The 13,703-nt window shown below is 50.1% G+C and overlaps 1 protein-coding gene across 1 annotated transcript in view; it reads right to left on the bottom strand.

Annotated features, from left to right (window-relative positions):
* Nucleotides 1-6,929: 6,929 nt before the first annotated feature.
* Nucleotides 6,930-13,703, bottom strand: part of Pcp4 (Purkinje cell protein 4) — a 54,653-nt gene continuing 47,879 nt past the window's right edge. The window contains exon 3 of the mRNA XM_046439184.2: nt 6,930-7,342. Coding sequence (XP_046295140.1) covers nt 7,215-7,342 — 128 coding nt within the window. The 3' untranslated portion in view covers nt 6,930-7,214. The remainder of the gene's footprint in view (nt 7,343-13,703) is intronic.

Here is a 13,703-nt window from a genome sequence, read left to right as displayed (position 1 = left end):
GGCCTTCCGAGGGGAGCTGAAGATGGGGTTGTGATAGAAACCGCAGTGTGTTCCCCCCAAACTGTTTCCTCCACACCCCAGATGCCTTTCTTCAGCCGAGCCCAGCAACCCTCCACAGCTGCACGGAGCTCCCTCAGCCCCATGCGCGCCCCTGGAGGCTGTTGAATGAAGAGAACACAGCTCCCTGCTGCTGCCTCCCCACCTGTCCTTCACACCAGATGGGCAGGGATGCTCGGCCCCTTTGCTTAGAGGTGACTGCACTGGGAGACTGGTGCTTCGGGAGGGACACCAGGTGCGTCTCAGGCAGGAACGCAGAAGGTTCAGAGCTGCGGAAGCTCTGCCGTGGCAAAGCCGCTCACTAGGTTTATCAGTCTGGCTCCGTGCCCGGTGTTGCCCGGGCTGCTGGCTTGGTTGCGCACCAGTCACCTAGAAGAAAATGTGTGGTGTGGTGGTGCCAACGCTGGGCACAGAGCACCCCGAAGCTCCCCGCCATTGCCGGTCATGGAAGCAGTGGATGCACAGTGCCACCAGCTTGTTGCACCCCTCAACCCACCCTGTCCAGGGGCCCCTGGGGATTCTGGCATGATGATGTGACTCTACCTACTATCCTCAGAGATGGGGACTGGTGACACAATGATCTGAGGTCACCACAATAGCCTCACCACTGTGCCACAGTTTTGAAGCCCAACAGATAATTACTCAGCCCTTCTTTAGGGTCAGCACCATCTTTGCAGAGAGGGATAAAAAGCTGTCTCTTTAGACAAGTCCCTTTGAAAGTAGAAGGTAACATGCTCACTCCATCCTGGGGAAGGAGACGTGGACATCTTTGGGGTCCCTAATTCAGTCTACCAGTACTATTTGGGAGTCAGAGGCCACCAAAATATTTGAGTCATTGAGAGAGGCATCACAGGGTCCCTAGAGATCGTAGAACCCAAACAGCACCCTGTGTGGACAGTCACATTCAATGCCTTATGCTGGGTAAAGTGGGTGTCAAAGGCTTCAGACCCTCAGAACAGAACCAGAGGGGGAATTGGGCCTTATTCCTCACTAGCTGCCCATCCCCAGTGTGCTCCTCATCCTCTCTGAACCTTCGTTTCCTCTTTTGGAAAATTAGGATGCAGAACTACTCCGTAAGACCATTAAGGTTTAATGAATCCATGCCCCTAAAGAGCTGTGTAGCTTGCCCCAGCCCAACACGGAGAAATGACAGGTGGCCTTGTCTTCCACTCCCTCCCTGGGTGCTGCCCAGGGCGGGACTGAGGCCAGAGGAGGTGGTGGGTCGTTCCCAGGACAACCCCAGTACTAGTGTCTGAGTCAGGGCCAAGCCTGAGCAGCTGCCCGCAGGCCGAGGAGCTGCTCCCAGGGTGAGACCGGCTAACTGGCAGCTCCCAGGGAGGGCAGGCAGGAGGAAGGCAGGGCAGGCAGGGCTCTGCGTGCCCAGACCCTGCTGACCCCGAAGCCACTACAGGCCTGAGGGTTGGTCAATCTTTGGGGGTAAGAGAATCCTAGAAATGTCCCTGCTTTTCGGTGACTGTCCTGAATTCCATTCTGTGTCTTTCCATCATAAACCGGGATGACAAGATTACCAACAACCCAGTGGCTTTTTATGACCCTCGTTAGAGGGGGAAATGAAGAACAGAAAGCAGAGAGACGCGCCCTCTGAGCAGGTCGGAGTCTCCTCTGCCGTTTACTGAAGGAAGCGCGGTGGTTTCTTTTATCATCCCGTACCCCTGCCCGCAGCATGTGTGCGGATGAATTTCTCACAGTCCATTCCCCGGGCTTAGCAGGTATTTATTTATTCACTCGTCCTGTCACGAGTATTTACAGAGCAAGGGAACTGTCAATAAAATGGATGTCCCTGACTTCATGGAGCTGAGCAGATAGAGGAATTAATCAGATAACTGCACGGATGCATGTGAACTTAAAGCTGTGATAAGTGCCATCAAGATCAGGCCCTTGTGTGTGTTGGTGACATGAGGTGGGGTGGGGGTATATGTGTGGGAGGGAGCAGGACAGAAGGGAGGGGGCAGGTGAGAGGAGATGGGGCTGTGACAAACCACAGTGTGTTCCCCCAAAACTGTTTCCTCCACACCCAGGGCACGCGGGTAGATCACATTTCCCAACTTCCCCTGCAAATAGCTGAGGCCGTTCCCTCTGACCAGTGGAAGGGATGTAGGTCACCGCGGGTGTGGCCCATGATGGACCTCTGACAGCACCTTCCAGCGGAGGGTACAGAGGACCCAGGGCGACAGCAGCAAGCATCTTGTCCTACAGGCAGGGAACTGGGACGTGGGGCTCCTGCTTTACAGCAGCCACCTCTACCGCAGCCTCTCCAGGAAGGGCACAGTGGCTTAGAACAGTCCTAAAAGATGCAAAGACTCAGGCAGAGGGCTGCAGAACCAGACTCTAACGTCTCAGCGAGGGAGGGGGAAGAAGGACAGAAATATCCAGAAAGTGAGGGGTGGCCCAGTGTGGGTCCTCACGGGCCACATGAAGGACCTGCTCCTTCAGTGAAGGAGTTTTCGTTTGGGGACGGGAAGTCATGGCAAGGATGAGAGCATCTGATCCCCATTTTTATAATATGACTCTGGCTGCCCCAGGAGAGGAGGTGGACACCGTGTGGTGAAATCGGGGGAATGGCTGCCGGAATTATCCAGTTGCAGAATGGGGTAGCTCGGACCCCACTAGTAGCTCTCTCTAGGCTTCTGGACCCTCAGTAATTAGAGAGCCTAACACCAGCTCCATCTGGGCCCTCCCTGACTGATGAAATCTGTGTGATGTCACAGGTGTTAGGCATTGTTTCCATACAGGCATCTAAGCCAAAGATACAGCCCTGCTTTGAATAAGGCTTCATCTAACTTGAGCTCGGCGGGGTCCGTGCACAGGCAGCCGAGGAAATGACCTTGTAGTGGCAGGATAGTAGGAAAGGCTGGAGGAAGAGTCTGAGCAGTCCCCAGCTGAGAAGTGCCTCTCCATCCTTAGTGAGCAGTTGTGGATTTCAAGATGGCCGCTCTTTAAACCTCAGTGTAGAGAGGCCCTGGAGTACAGTCACCCGGAAATGACGAGGGTGGTGGCTTTAGGGGGCTGCAGAAGTATTCATATCCAAATCAGTTTCACGGGGCAGAGAAAAGGCTCATTGGTTCCACTTCTAGCAATCCTCTGGCGTTGCATCCCTAGAGCCTGAAAGCACCCTGCCCTTCAGCAGCACAGAGACCTTTCCATCAGCCCAAGCCCCTTGTGGCCAAGCTCTGCAGACCCTGTGCCCCAGGGAGGTCACACAAAGCACAGCAGGGCTCTGCGTCCCCAGCTTACCCACATTTCTTATTCAGTTAAGCACCTGTTGGCTGACAAACCAATAGCTTGCCCTGGATAGGGGCAGTGCAGGACTGAAAGGAGCCCATGGTCATGGCCGTAAGGAACACGGAGAAAGGACAGCAGCCAGTGGTGAACCTAAAACCAGGTCCTGTGGTGAAGCAGTTGGAGAGCAGACAAAGTTCAAGTATCATTCAGTCTGACCGGATTTCAGAAAATGAAGTCCCAGGGTGAGCTAACCCCCAGTATGACAGAATCAGGAGATGAGATCTTTAGCAGGTGACCAGGCTTAGACAGCGTCATGAGGGTGAAATCTCCATGATGGCATGATGCCCTTTTAATAAGAGAAGAAGAGGCCTGGGTTGTGGCTCAGCAGTGGAGCACTTGCCTTGCACTTGCATGTGAGGCACTGGGTTCCATCCTCAGCACGACACAAAAATAAATAGATAATAAATAAAATAAAGGTGTTGTGTCCATCTACATCTAAAAAGAAGAAGAGGAAAAGTTGCTAGAATGAAGAATGCTCCTCTTTCTCTCTCTCTCTTCTTCCATCTTTCCCAACCTCCCTCCTTCTCCCCCCACCCACCTCTATCATATTCTCCTGGAGGACAGCACCCACCAGGAACCAAGTCCACCTTGACCTTGGACTTCCAGCCTCCAAAGGTGTGAGAAGAAATGTCTATAGGTTAAGCCACCCAGAACAAGATGACTAGGACACTGAACACTACAGAGTGGTCCAGGGGCCACCTCCCTATGATGCATGATTTGGTTGGAATTAAGTGAAATCTCCTAAACACAGCATGCATGGGAATCCTGTCCTTCAAAGGAGCTCTCACTCTGACCTCCTCACCCCCCAGACTTCTGTTGCCATCCCGCTCATTTGTCTAGGTCAACTTCAGGGCATATCCACTGTGTGCATTCCAAAGAAAAGCAAGAGGCCTATATGACTTGACAAATGAGACCATATGAAGTTAAAGTCCATCAGCCCAAAACAATGACCCAGACAAATGACCATCAGAAGATGGCTTGTCACTGTTACTATCAAGACAGCAACGATGTCCAAGGCTCCTTCAAGATACGAGAGTGGATTATAACAAAGACAAGACAAGAAAAAAAGGCATTAAAACCAGTATAAGAGAAAAGATAGAGTGATTGCTATTTGTGAATGAATATATATTATGGAGTTCAGTAAGAGGGTTTCTCATAGATGACAGCAAAACTAACTAGAGAATATTTTGGGTAAAGGTTCTATTTAGAAGGACAACAAAAATATGAAATATCTAGAAATAGAACAAGAAGAAATGTTCAAGACCTATGTGAAGAAAACTATAAAATTTTTCTGAAAGTCATAAAATGCTACAAAGATAATAACATGAAGACGTCAATTCTTCCCCCGTGTGTTTATTTATAAAGCTAATGTAATTCTGCCTGCCCAGAACATCCTGGTTTCTTATTGTACATCTTAGATGTCCTGTTCATAGATGTCTGCAAGACCTGAACAATTCTTTTTAGCTAAGTGTGTGTGGGGGGCTCCTGTTCATTGCAAAGGACCGACTCAGCGTAGCCTACCTCTCCCACATACCTGAATCCTCTCCTACATCCTCCCACACTCCCTTCAAATGGCCTTTTTCAGAAGCTTGTAGTAGTAGCAGTAGTAGTAACAGTCAGAGTAAATAAACAGTAGAATTAATGATCTATAAATCACTTGTGGAGCTTCACTCTGCCCACCTCTTGCCATTTCCCCCACATGACTGGTGGCTCACCTGCTATTAGCTCAGACTCACAGGAGCAAGGGCCTCGTGGGTCAGGTGGCCGCACCTGGTCCAGCTGCTGTTGGCAAGGGAAGTGGGTCCCACGGTGTGGGTTGGGTTGGGAGGCAGGGCCTTGGCCAAGGAGGCCGTCACCAACTGCTAGGGTGGCTCACCAGCAATGAGGCCCCACGGTAGCCTCTACTGTGAGCCAAGCTCTCGTGCATTTACCTGCTTCATTTAAACTCCTAACATGACCCAGCCAAGTTGCTGACCAAGTCACCACCTGGCTCTTAAGGAAACTGGCTTGTTGAGGTAAGTTCGTTCTCTGGGGTCACATGGCCACCTGTAAGTCAAAGATGGATCATTTCCAAGTCTCAGGGCTTGGGGTCTTGCCTCCTGACCTCTCCAAATTCAGGTAGCAGAGCCACACCCCCAGGCTGGGGTGGGCTCATAAATCCAGACTTGTGGCTGCAAAGCTGAGTGTCTCCTCCCCTAGGTCCCCGCTGAGGCACTCCGACACCAGCCACCAGGTCTTAGGAACCCAGAAACTCCCGCTGTCCCTGAGTCTGCTGCAGGGCGGCTGCCTTGATGGGAGACCTGAGTAGGTGTCCAAGCTGCTCTGTCACCACCCCATTCTTGCCTTCCCTTCATCTGTACCGAGTCTCCACCTGGCCAAGGACTGTCCCGCTTTGTGGTCACAGCACCAAGGTCACATATGCAGTAGGAATTCAATCAACTGGAGTGAAACAAAATTGAATCAGTGAAGTTGCAAGTCATGTGTGCCAGCCCGGGGGAGCGCCTTCCTCCCCTGGGGAGGAACACTTCAGCCCGGGGGAGCCACAGGTCCTCCAGGGCCTGCAGCCACAAGCCACCTATTCCTGTGGCTCTGCGAGGCCGCAGACACAATGTATCAATTGCCCATGCTGAGGGGACACATCTGGAATCTCCCCCTCCCTATTAGCTGGAGTTTCAGACCATCAGGCACCCCGCCCCCGGAAGTAAAAAAAATTCAATTCATCCCTGTGGCTCAAAAAAAATCAGCTAAAGCTCTTTCCTGTGGTCGGGATGGGAGAAGCCCTCACAACCATTGAGGAGCCTCTCCGAAGTCCATGGTCCCTCCCCCATCCTCACCCTTCATGGGCTGAGAGTGCTCAGACCCTCGGCTAGACTGGGGAGGAACTGCTCCCACAGAGGGTCCCTGGGGAAAAGTTTCCCAGATCAGCTTCCAGGAGGGTCTGAGGCTAGAAGACCCATGCTGGAGTCAGAGTAGAGCCCACCCAGCAAGGACGGACCCCACTCCCCAGGAGTGAAATATTCAGGGGGTGGGAGAACAGTAGGGGCTGGGAAGAGCATGGAGGGACTAATATGAATTATCTAAATAAGATTCCTTTGGCCCTGGCTACTTCACATAGGTAGCTCCAGAGACCACATCTCAGTGTGGCTCATTTCTATGGCACCTGTACCCCACTCTCTCAGGAAGCTGTTTCTCCGTGATTCATAATTCTCCAATGAAACTTCTGAGGCTTTGTCACCCCAGGATACAGGGCTGTATCATAAGAAAAAAATCTATCACCACTGCCCATAGGATGTTAGCACTCTCCAAGTGAGACAGACATGGCTGAGAAGGGATCTCTTACTCTCGGCCCAAACACTCCTAACAGAAGCCACCGCGTCCATCTCTAAGGAGACAGGGTGAAAATGGACATCTGGCTTGCAGCAAGCTCTAACCCGAGTGACTTCCTAGGTTGATACCAAGGGAGAGGCTGGGGTGGAGCTCAGTGGTAAAGCATGTGCTGAGTGTGTGCAAGGCCATGGGTTCCATCCCCAGTGCCAGAAAAATATAATTAAGAGAGATGAAAACAGGCATTTGAATCACTCATCTTAACTTCATTTTATTACAACTTCAAGGAAAATAGTTGCAGGAGAAATGAGAATGGAGATAAACATAGAGATTAAGCTACTCAAATTTTCCTTGCCTACGCCTGTATACAAGGGTATAAATATTATGGGTTTCTGTACATGCATTTAGGTTTGCGGTGCGTGTGTGTATCTCCTGTGGATGACTTCTGTCTAGGGTGTTGTTCTCTTAGTTTCTTGACAGATGATGGTTGAATTCAGGGTCTTCAAGCAGATTAGGAAGGGGGTCCCCCACTAGGACTGAGATCCAGCCTTCTTCTTCTGGAATTTTCTGAACTGAGACTGAATGGCTACCGCCGCACGTTCTGTCTCTGGTGCATCCATGTCGATGTCAAACTCTTCTTGAACTTTCTTCTGCCCATCTATAGCAAGAAAAACACAAACATGAGGTAATCGGAGCTGCAAATAGAAAACAGTGACACCCTCAGAGCTAGGACACTGCTCCCGCATAAGACCCATTCACAAAGTAAAATGCCCTGCACGGTGGAGCAGCCCACAGTCCAGAGCCCACTGCCCTCCAGCTGCCTCAACTCGACCCTGAGAGGGGCCGTGAAAGTCAAGGGCACAGTCTGGATGCGGAGTGTGTTTTCTGTACCTGATCTTTGGTTCCTACTGGAGACAGTTTACATGGATTTTAAAAACGTTAGCTGCGCTGGTCCTTTCTCCTGGTATCTCACGTAGATATCGTCTGAATACTGCTATAGGCATTGAGCCAGTGTTAGCTGATTTTCACAAGAGCTCTGAGCTAACCAAGTAACACGTTGAGTTTCTGTATATACTTTTGCTGCCATCGAGGTCTGCTGATTGTGATCGCAGCCTGGGTTCTTATCATCCTCAGGACACCACTGACCTTCACAGTTAGACTGAGGTTTCAGAACCATGCATTGTACTCCTCCCACGTAGGTGTGGCAATGTGTTTGCCAAGGCAGAAGGCTTTAACCGATTCATAAGCCAGAGTGAAGTGACCACAACTTGGGTGAGCTGTCCCATCACGCTGGGCACCTTTCTGAGCACTGGACAATTTCCAGCCAAGTTGTAAAAACAAATAAGTAAGTCAAATCCCCATCCACAGAAGAGGAAAGTCTTTAAAAATCCTCCAGTCCAGCGAGGGCCGAGGCCAGCCCTCGAGGCACAATGTCCTGTGTGTTCTTTTTTCGGTACAGACACTGGGGCCCCAGCTGCCTCCCTGCACTGCTGCAGTGGGAAGGTCTCCTGAGAGCAAGATTGAGTGATGACTTGGTGTCCCTGGGGGGAGGCCACACATTCACACTTTTTGCAAAGACCCTCAGGTACAGCCAGAGTCGGGATCCACCCCCCTATTGACAGGTAAAGTAGCAAATAAGCCCCAATGTTAGCTCAAACCAGAACCAGGGACAGGACCCACCTCCCCTGGGACCTGGCCCAAGAGCCTCACTGCTACCCAGCACTTGCACCTGGAGCACTTCCAGCCCGGGGACAGAAAATCAAAGAGACCTCCTGAGTCTGGAGAGAGAGCCCTAGCCAGGGAGCAGGGTGTGCACACCACTCTGACCGTCACCAGGAAGCTCCAGCTTCTCACCAACCCTAATCTGCTTCAGCCACTTCCTCTCTCAGGGACCTTGCAGAATAACACTCCAGCAGCAGCCCTAACCACGCGGGTGGGGGACACAGGTCACTCCGGGTAAGGGAGGCTTGTTCTCTATTGCTCGCTATGTTGTCACCCCCCACAGATGGATGGATCAATGGTAGGTGGGTGGGTGGATAGATGATAGATTTAGAAAATGTGTAGGTATAGATGATATTATAGATAGGGATGATATAGAAGAGAAAGATGATAGATATAGATAACAGTTATGATAGATGAGAGATAGACATAGATAATAGGTATGACAGATGGTAGACAGATTCGGATGATAGATGTAGAAGATAGACCCATGGTAGGTAGGTAGGTAGGGAGATGCATGAGAACCATCATTTATTTCAGATAGATCTTGAATGATGTTTCCCTCGCAGACTCACATGCAGGCTCCTTGGTTTTCCTGGAGACTAAGTGGGCTCTGCCTGCAGCCCTCCCATCACATCTGAGAGTGGGGGACACTGGCTCCAGGCTTGCCAGCCTCGTTAAACTCACCGATTTATGACCTAGATCAAAGCACTGTTGTCTTCTCTCCCAGATCTCTGCCTATGCCACGAGAGCAGAGCTTTGAAGGCACCAACGTCGGGGGACATTGGGTGTCATCCTGTGTGACCCACGAGAGCCCAAACCATGCAGAGGGCATGGGAATCATTTCCTACTGTGCCAGTTCAGTCAACCTCTTGTATTCAATCTACATTCCCAATCTGCAGGGAAGACTGTGGGTCAGGACCATCGGGAAGGGGCGGAGTTCCTGTGGCTCAAGTGGATATTTGTAAAATGCTTAATGAATGTCGTCCCATGATCCCCGGACTGGAAGACAAGAATCTGAAATGCAGTCGCCCCAGCTCTTGTGCTAATGGAAATAAACCTTTAGTACTACTACTGTCCGTGGCTATGGAGGGCAGCTGCAGCCCTGGGAATGGCCTCTTTTCATAACGTCCGGTCCCAAACCCCAGGAATGCAGGCATCACTGTTTAGTGAGTGCAAAGGGGAAATTCACCCCGACCCAAGGGAAGATGGAGGATATCTCTTTTAGAATTGAAATGTTACTGCAACCTGAAGTTCTTAAAGGGCCTGATTAATCTTCTCCCTTTTATAATAATGAAAAAAAGCAATAATCTCACTTTTTGACAAATGACGAATGAAGAACAGAGAATTATGTATATTTAGGGAATATATATACATTAAGACGGTAAGGACGGGTCATCAACACAAACATTACAAATTGTATTTTAAACTGATACTTTCAGCCAAAAGTAATTTATGAATTCCTCCTTTGTTTGAAAATCCTGGACAACCTTCACAGAGCAGCCACGAGTCTTTAAGGAGTTGTTGCTTCTGGACTCTGGCACCGCCTTGGGGAGGTCTGCAAGGTCATCCAAGGACCATGAGCTCCTCCCACTGACCTGGCCAGCAATGGGTGGCAGCTAAGAAAGGACAACTCTTTAGACCTTCAGCACAGAGATCAGCACAAATCTCTAAAGGCCTGGAGATGCCTCAAGGTGGTCCTGGTGGGAGGAGTCAGGAGATGTTGCTGGTTAAAGGGGCAGGGCTTCAGGAAAAGCTGAAGCCCAGATGGAGAGAAGGGACAGGCACTAGGGCAGATGGCCAGCCTGGAGGTCAGGGGGGCACAGGTGTGGCCTCCCACCACCGGGCCCAGGGCTTGTGACACCGGGGAGCCCATGGGAGCCCAGGGGAACTGTAAAGCCCTGTGCAGAGGCAGAGTTCCTCACAGAGGTGGGCTCCCATGCTAGGGGACTCTGGGGGCATCTCTAAGCTCTTCCACCCTGGAACAGAGGCTGTCACACACACCTGGCCAGGAAAAAGTTAAATGCAGGACTTGTGTCCCTTGCAGACAAAGTCCCCATCCTCTTTGGAGAGGCTGACCTCTCCTAGCCCCCAGACCCTCCCAGCAGAAGTAGGGTTATGGGACGCAGCTGACAGAAGATTTGGAGATTGCTTCCTACTGCTGTGTGACCCTGGGGAGGGTTCTTAGCTCCTCTGGTACTCAGTTTTCTCGTTTAAAAAAGGCAGAAGTAAAAACCACTTTTGAAAAGATTAACCTACCTAGCTACCCAGCTCTGCAGTGTTAAACACAGATTGACACCTCATTACAAGGTAAACTGCAGCCCAAATGATATCGGGCTCAGCTGCATGTCCCTAATTCAGAGAGGAAGGATGCACTTTTCAGCATAGCCAGCCGCACGGCCAGTGTGGGCAGCTGTGTTTGCTGGCCTTGGCACAGGGTCAGCCCCAGGTCAGTAATACAAGCCATGAAGAATATACATAAAGGCTTGTGGACGTAGCTCAGTGGCAAAGACCTTACCCAGCATGCTCAAGGCCCTGGGTTCAACCTCAAGTTATGCCAAAATAATTAAATAAATAAGAATATTCAAAAAGAGACTTTCCACACCAACCAGTACAGTCCACAACCCAAAAGTCTGGTGATACAAAGCTGAAACAGTGTCGAAGAGCCTGCCCCAGTGCCCACAGCTGTGGGTGCAGGCTGCTCTGCCCCGGAGACAGCAGTACGTCTCAATTAGCAGCACAGGGAAAACCTGTGTCCTTCTCATTTCCGGACGGCAGGGTGACCATTTCCCTTTATTTCTGTTTCTTCTCTCATAAAAAATGTCTGAAGCTGTGTCTGGACTGGGTGGGCGCTACCTGACATTTTTATTTAAGATTCTGCTGCCTAAATTGGAAAAGCACATCAGCTACCCAGCTCCTAATGGTGAAGTTTTGTCGGTCTGAGCAAGCAATATTTTACCAAAACACCCCGCAAATGTCCAGTGCTGCACGGTTTTATTTGTATCTGTCTGAGGTTCTGAAATTCTGTCAGTTCCTTTTCTGTACGAACACTCTGAAATCCTGAATGTGCCCATGAAAGTGGTCAAGAGAATGGCTCCATTGAAGGAAGAGGGAAAACCCAACTTCCTGGCCACGTGCTGGGGAAAGAACAATGTCCCGTGTGCCTGGGCAGGCAGGACCCCCATGGCCCTGCAGACTCCCCCGCTCTCAAGTCCATCCCTGAAAAACTTCATCTCATCAGAAGCGGAAATTGAAACCTACAAGGCTGAATAGTTTGCATAGCTGCTACGTTCTCTATTTACCGGTGCACCCTCTGTTAAGCGTCCAGCTATCTGTACACCTGTCCCTTATCTATCATATTGCTTGTCCTCTTTGTCTCTGTCTCTGCCCCCTCACTCCTCTCTCTCTGAGACACACAGCACAAAGCTTGCAAAACGACCCCCAAGCAACTAGGCTTTCCACACCTCCCCCCAAATGGGCAGAAACTTCACCCAACCACCATGGCACAGAGCTCTGCCAGGGGCCCAGGAAAAACCAATGCTTTGAGAAGGCCAAGAGGCCTCCGGCTGAGATCTGCCACGGCCTCCCCTGGGAAGCTGCGGCCCTGTCCAGGTTAGACTTCCTGCTGCTGTAGATACTTCTTAAGCTACTTCCCCAAATACTGCCTGTTCTTTGCAGAAACTGAGACCAGAAGTTCCCTCTGCTATTGAGGGGGTGTTTAGACAGCCAGGGCAAGGTGGCAAGGGAGGAGGTTGGGGCAGGTTGAGAACAAAGGGGCGTGGAGAGGGTCTTCTGAGGAGGTCAACTTCCTGCTAGACAAAAGTGCTTGTGGACACGAGCGGGGGTCACAATCAGATGGACACTTCCCTGCTTGTGCTCCTAAGTGGGGGATTCAATAGAAAAACTAAAACAGATGCATGGACAGAGGAGGCACCAGTCAATAATAGCGAGGAGCGCACGGACAGGGAGGAGATCAGGAAAGGAGGAAATTCCGGAGACCATAAAAAGAACAAGCCAAAAGTCCCCACAAGATTCTCAGCTCTGGGGCCCTTCTCTATGGAGAAGTCTATCTCTGTATTTCTGTGGCTCTTCAATAAACCTGCAACTTTCTTGCTATCTCTGTGTCCTGTTCTTCAGTTCTTTGCTGAATGGAGACAGTGAACCCAGCGCCCCTAGATGGTAGCACATTATGCTTGATTATGTCATGAGAAAAACTTTCAGGAAGCTCCTCTTAAAAACGCAATGATAATAAGAGACTTTCTTTATTGAGCATGAAATAGAGCTTCCTTATATACCTAAATGGGTTTTCTTTTACAGATCATTTGATGGGCAAATGTAAAATAGATGATCATAAATATAAAAGTAAGGAAGGAGCACCAGTTGAAGACAATCCCAAATGCACATTACAAGTTCCTGGTAGCATCATGACAATCCATGGGATGTCATGGTTTGATGGTTTGATAGACTAAAATTATGTTTGCATTTATCTGTCCTGATAAACTCTGAATCTAGTGTTGGAGTGGAAGATCTCCAATCAGTCCACAGTCCATAAACAGCCACGTGCTGAGCACCAGGATTATTCTGCTCAGGTTTCCATAACAAAATACCACGAGCCGGGGCTGAAACAATAGAATTTCATTTTCTCCGGTTCTGGAGATGGGATGCAGGTGGCAGCAGGCTGGCTCCCTGAGGCCTCTCTCTTTTGCTTGCCTGCCACTTTCCCACGGTATCCTCACATGGTGAGGGGATACCCCTGGTGTCTCTGGGCATCCAGAGTTCCTTTCCATACAAGGACACAAGTCCTGTTGGACTAGGATTCACCCTAATGGCCCCATTTAACATTTCTCTTTAAAGACACTGTTTCCAAAACAGTCACATTCTGAGTTCCAGGAAGCTAGAGCTTTGAACGGCCATGGAGGGAGGGGGCAGGGGCACACCTAATCTAACTTTTGGACTTTATAAATTTTAAAGTAGCTTTAGAGTCTTTGTCTTGTTTGACTTATGCACCCGTTCATAAGAGCTACAAGAAGTATCCCTTGTTCCTGTTCCACAAAGACTCGGAGTCCACCCTGGGTCTCGCCCAGGATTGCTCCGTACACCCTGGCCAAGGCTGGCTCAGGATCCAGGTCTTACTCCAGATCTCATGGTGATTCTGAAGATTTCTTGCACTATTTTCAGCTCCTTGGATGTATGTCAACATGACAGGTTTCTGTATAGACCAATTAAGGTCTCTAGGGGGAAAATTATGTATTAAACAGTCCAAGTCTAAACGTGTACCACAATCCATCCACCCTCAACAT

The sequence above is a fragment of the Marmota monax genome, unplaced genomic scaffold, assembly GCF_021218885.2.
Source record: "Marmota monax isolate L192 unplaced genomic scaffold, Marmota_monax_Labrador192_F-V1.1 WCK01_AAM20220418_F8-fsc00125, whole genome shotgun sequence".
NCBI lineage: Eukaryota > Metazoa > Chordata > Mammalia > Rodentia > Sciuridae > Marmota > Marmota monax.
This window is presented reverse-complemented; position numbering and strand designations above follow the sequence as displayed.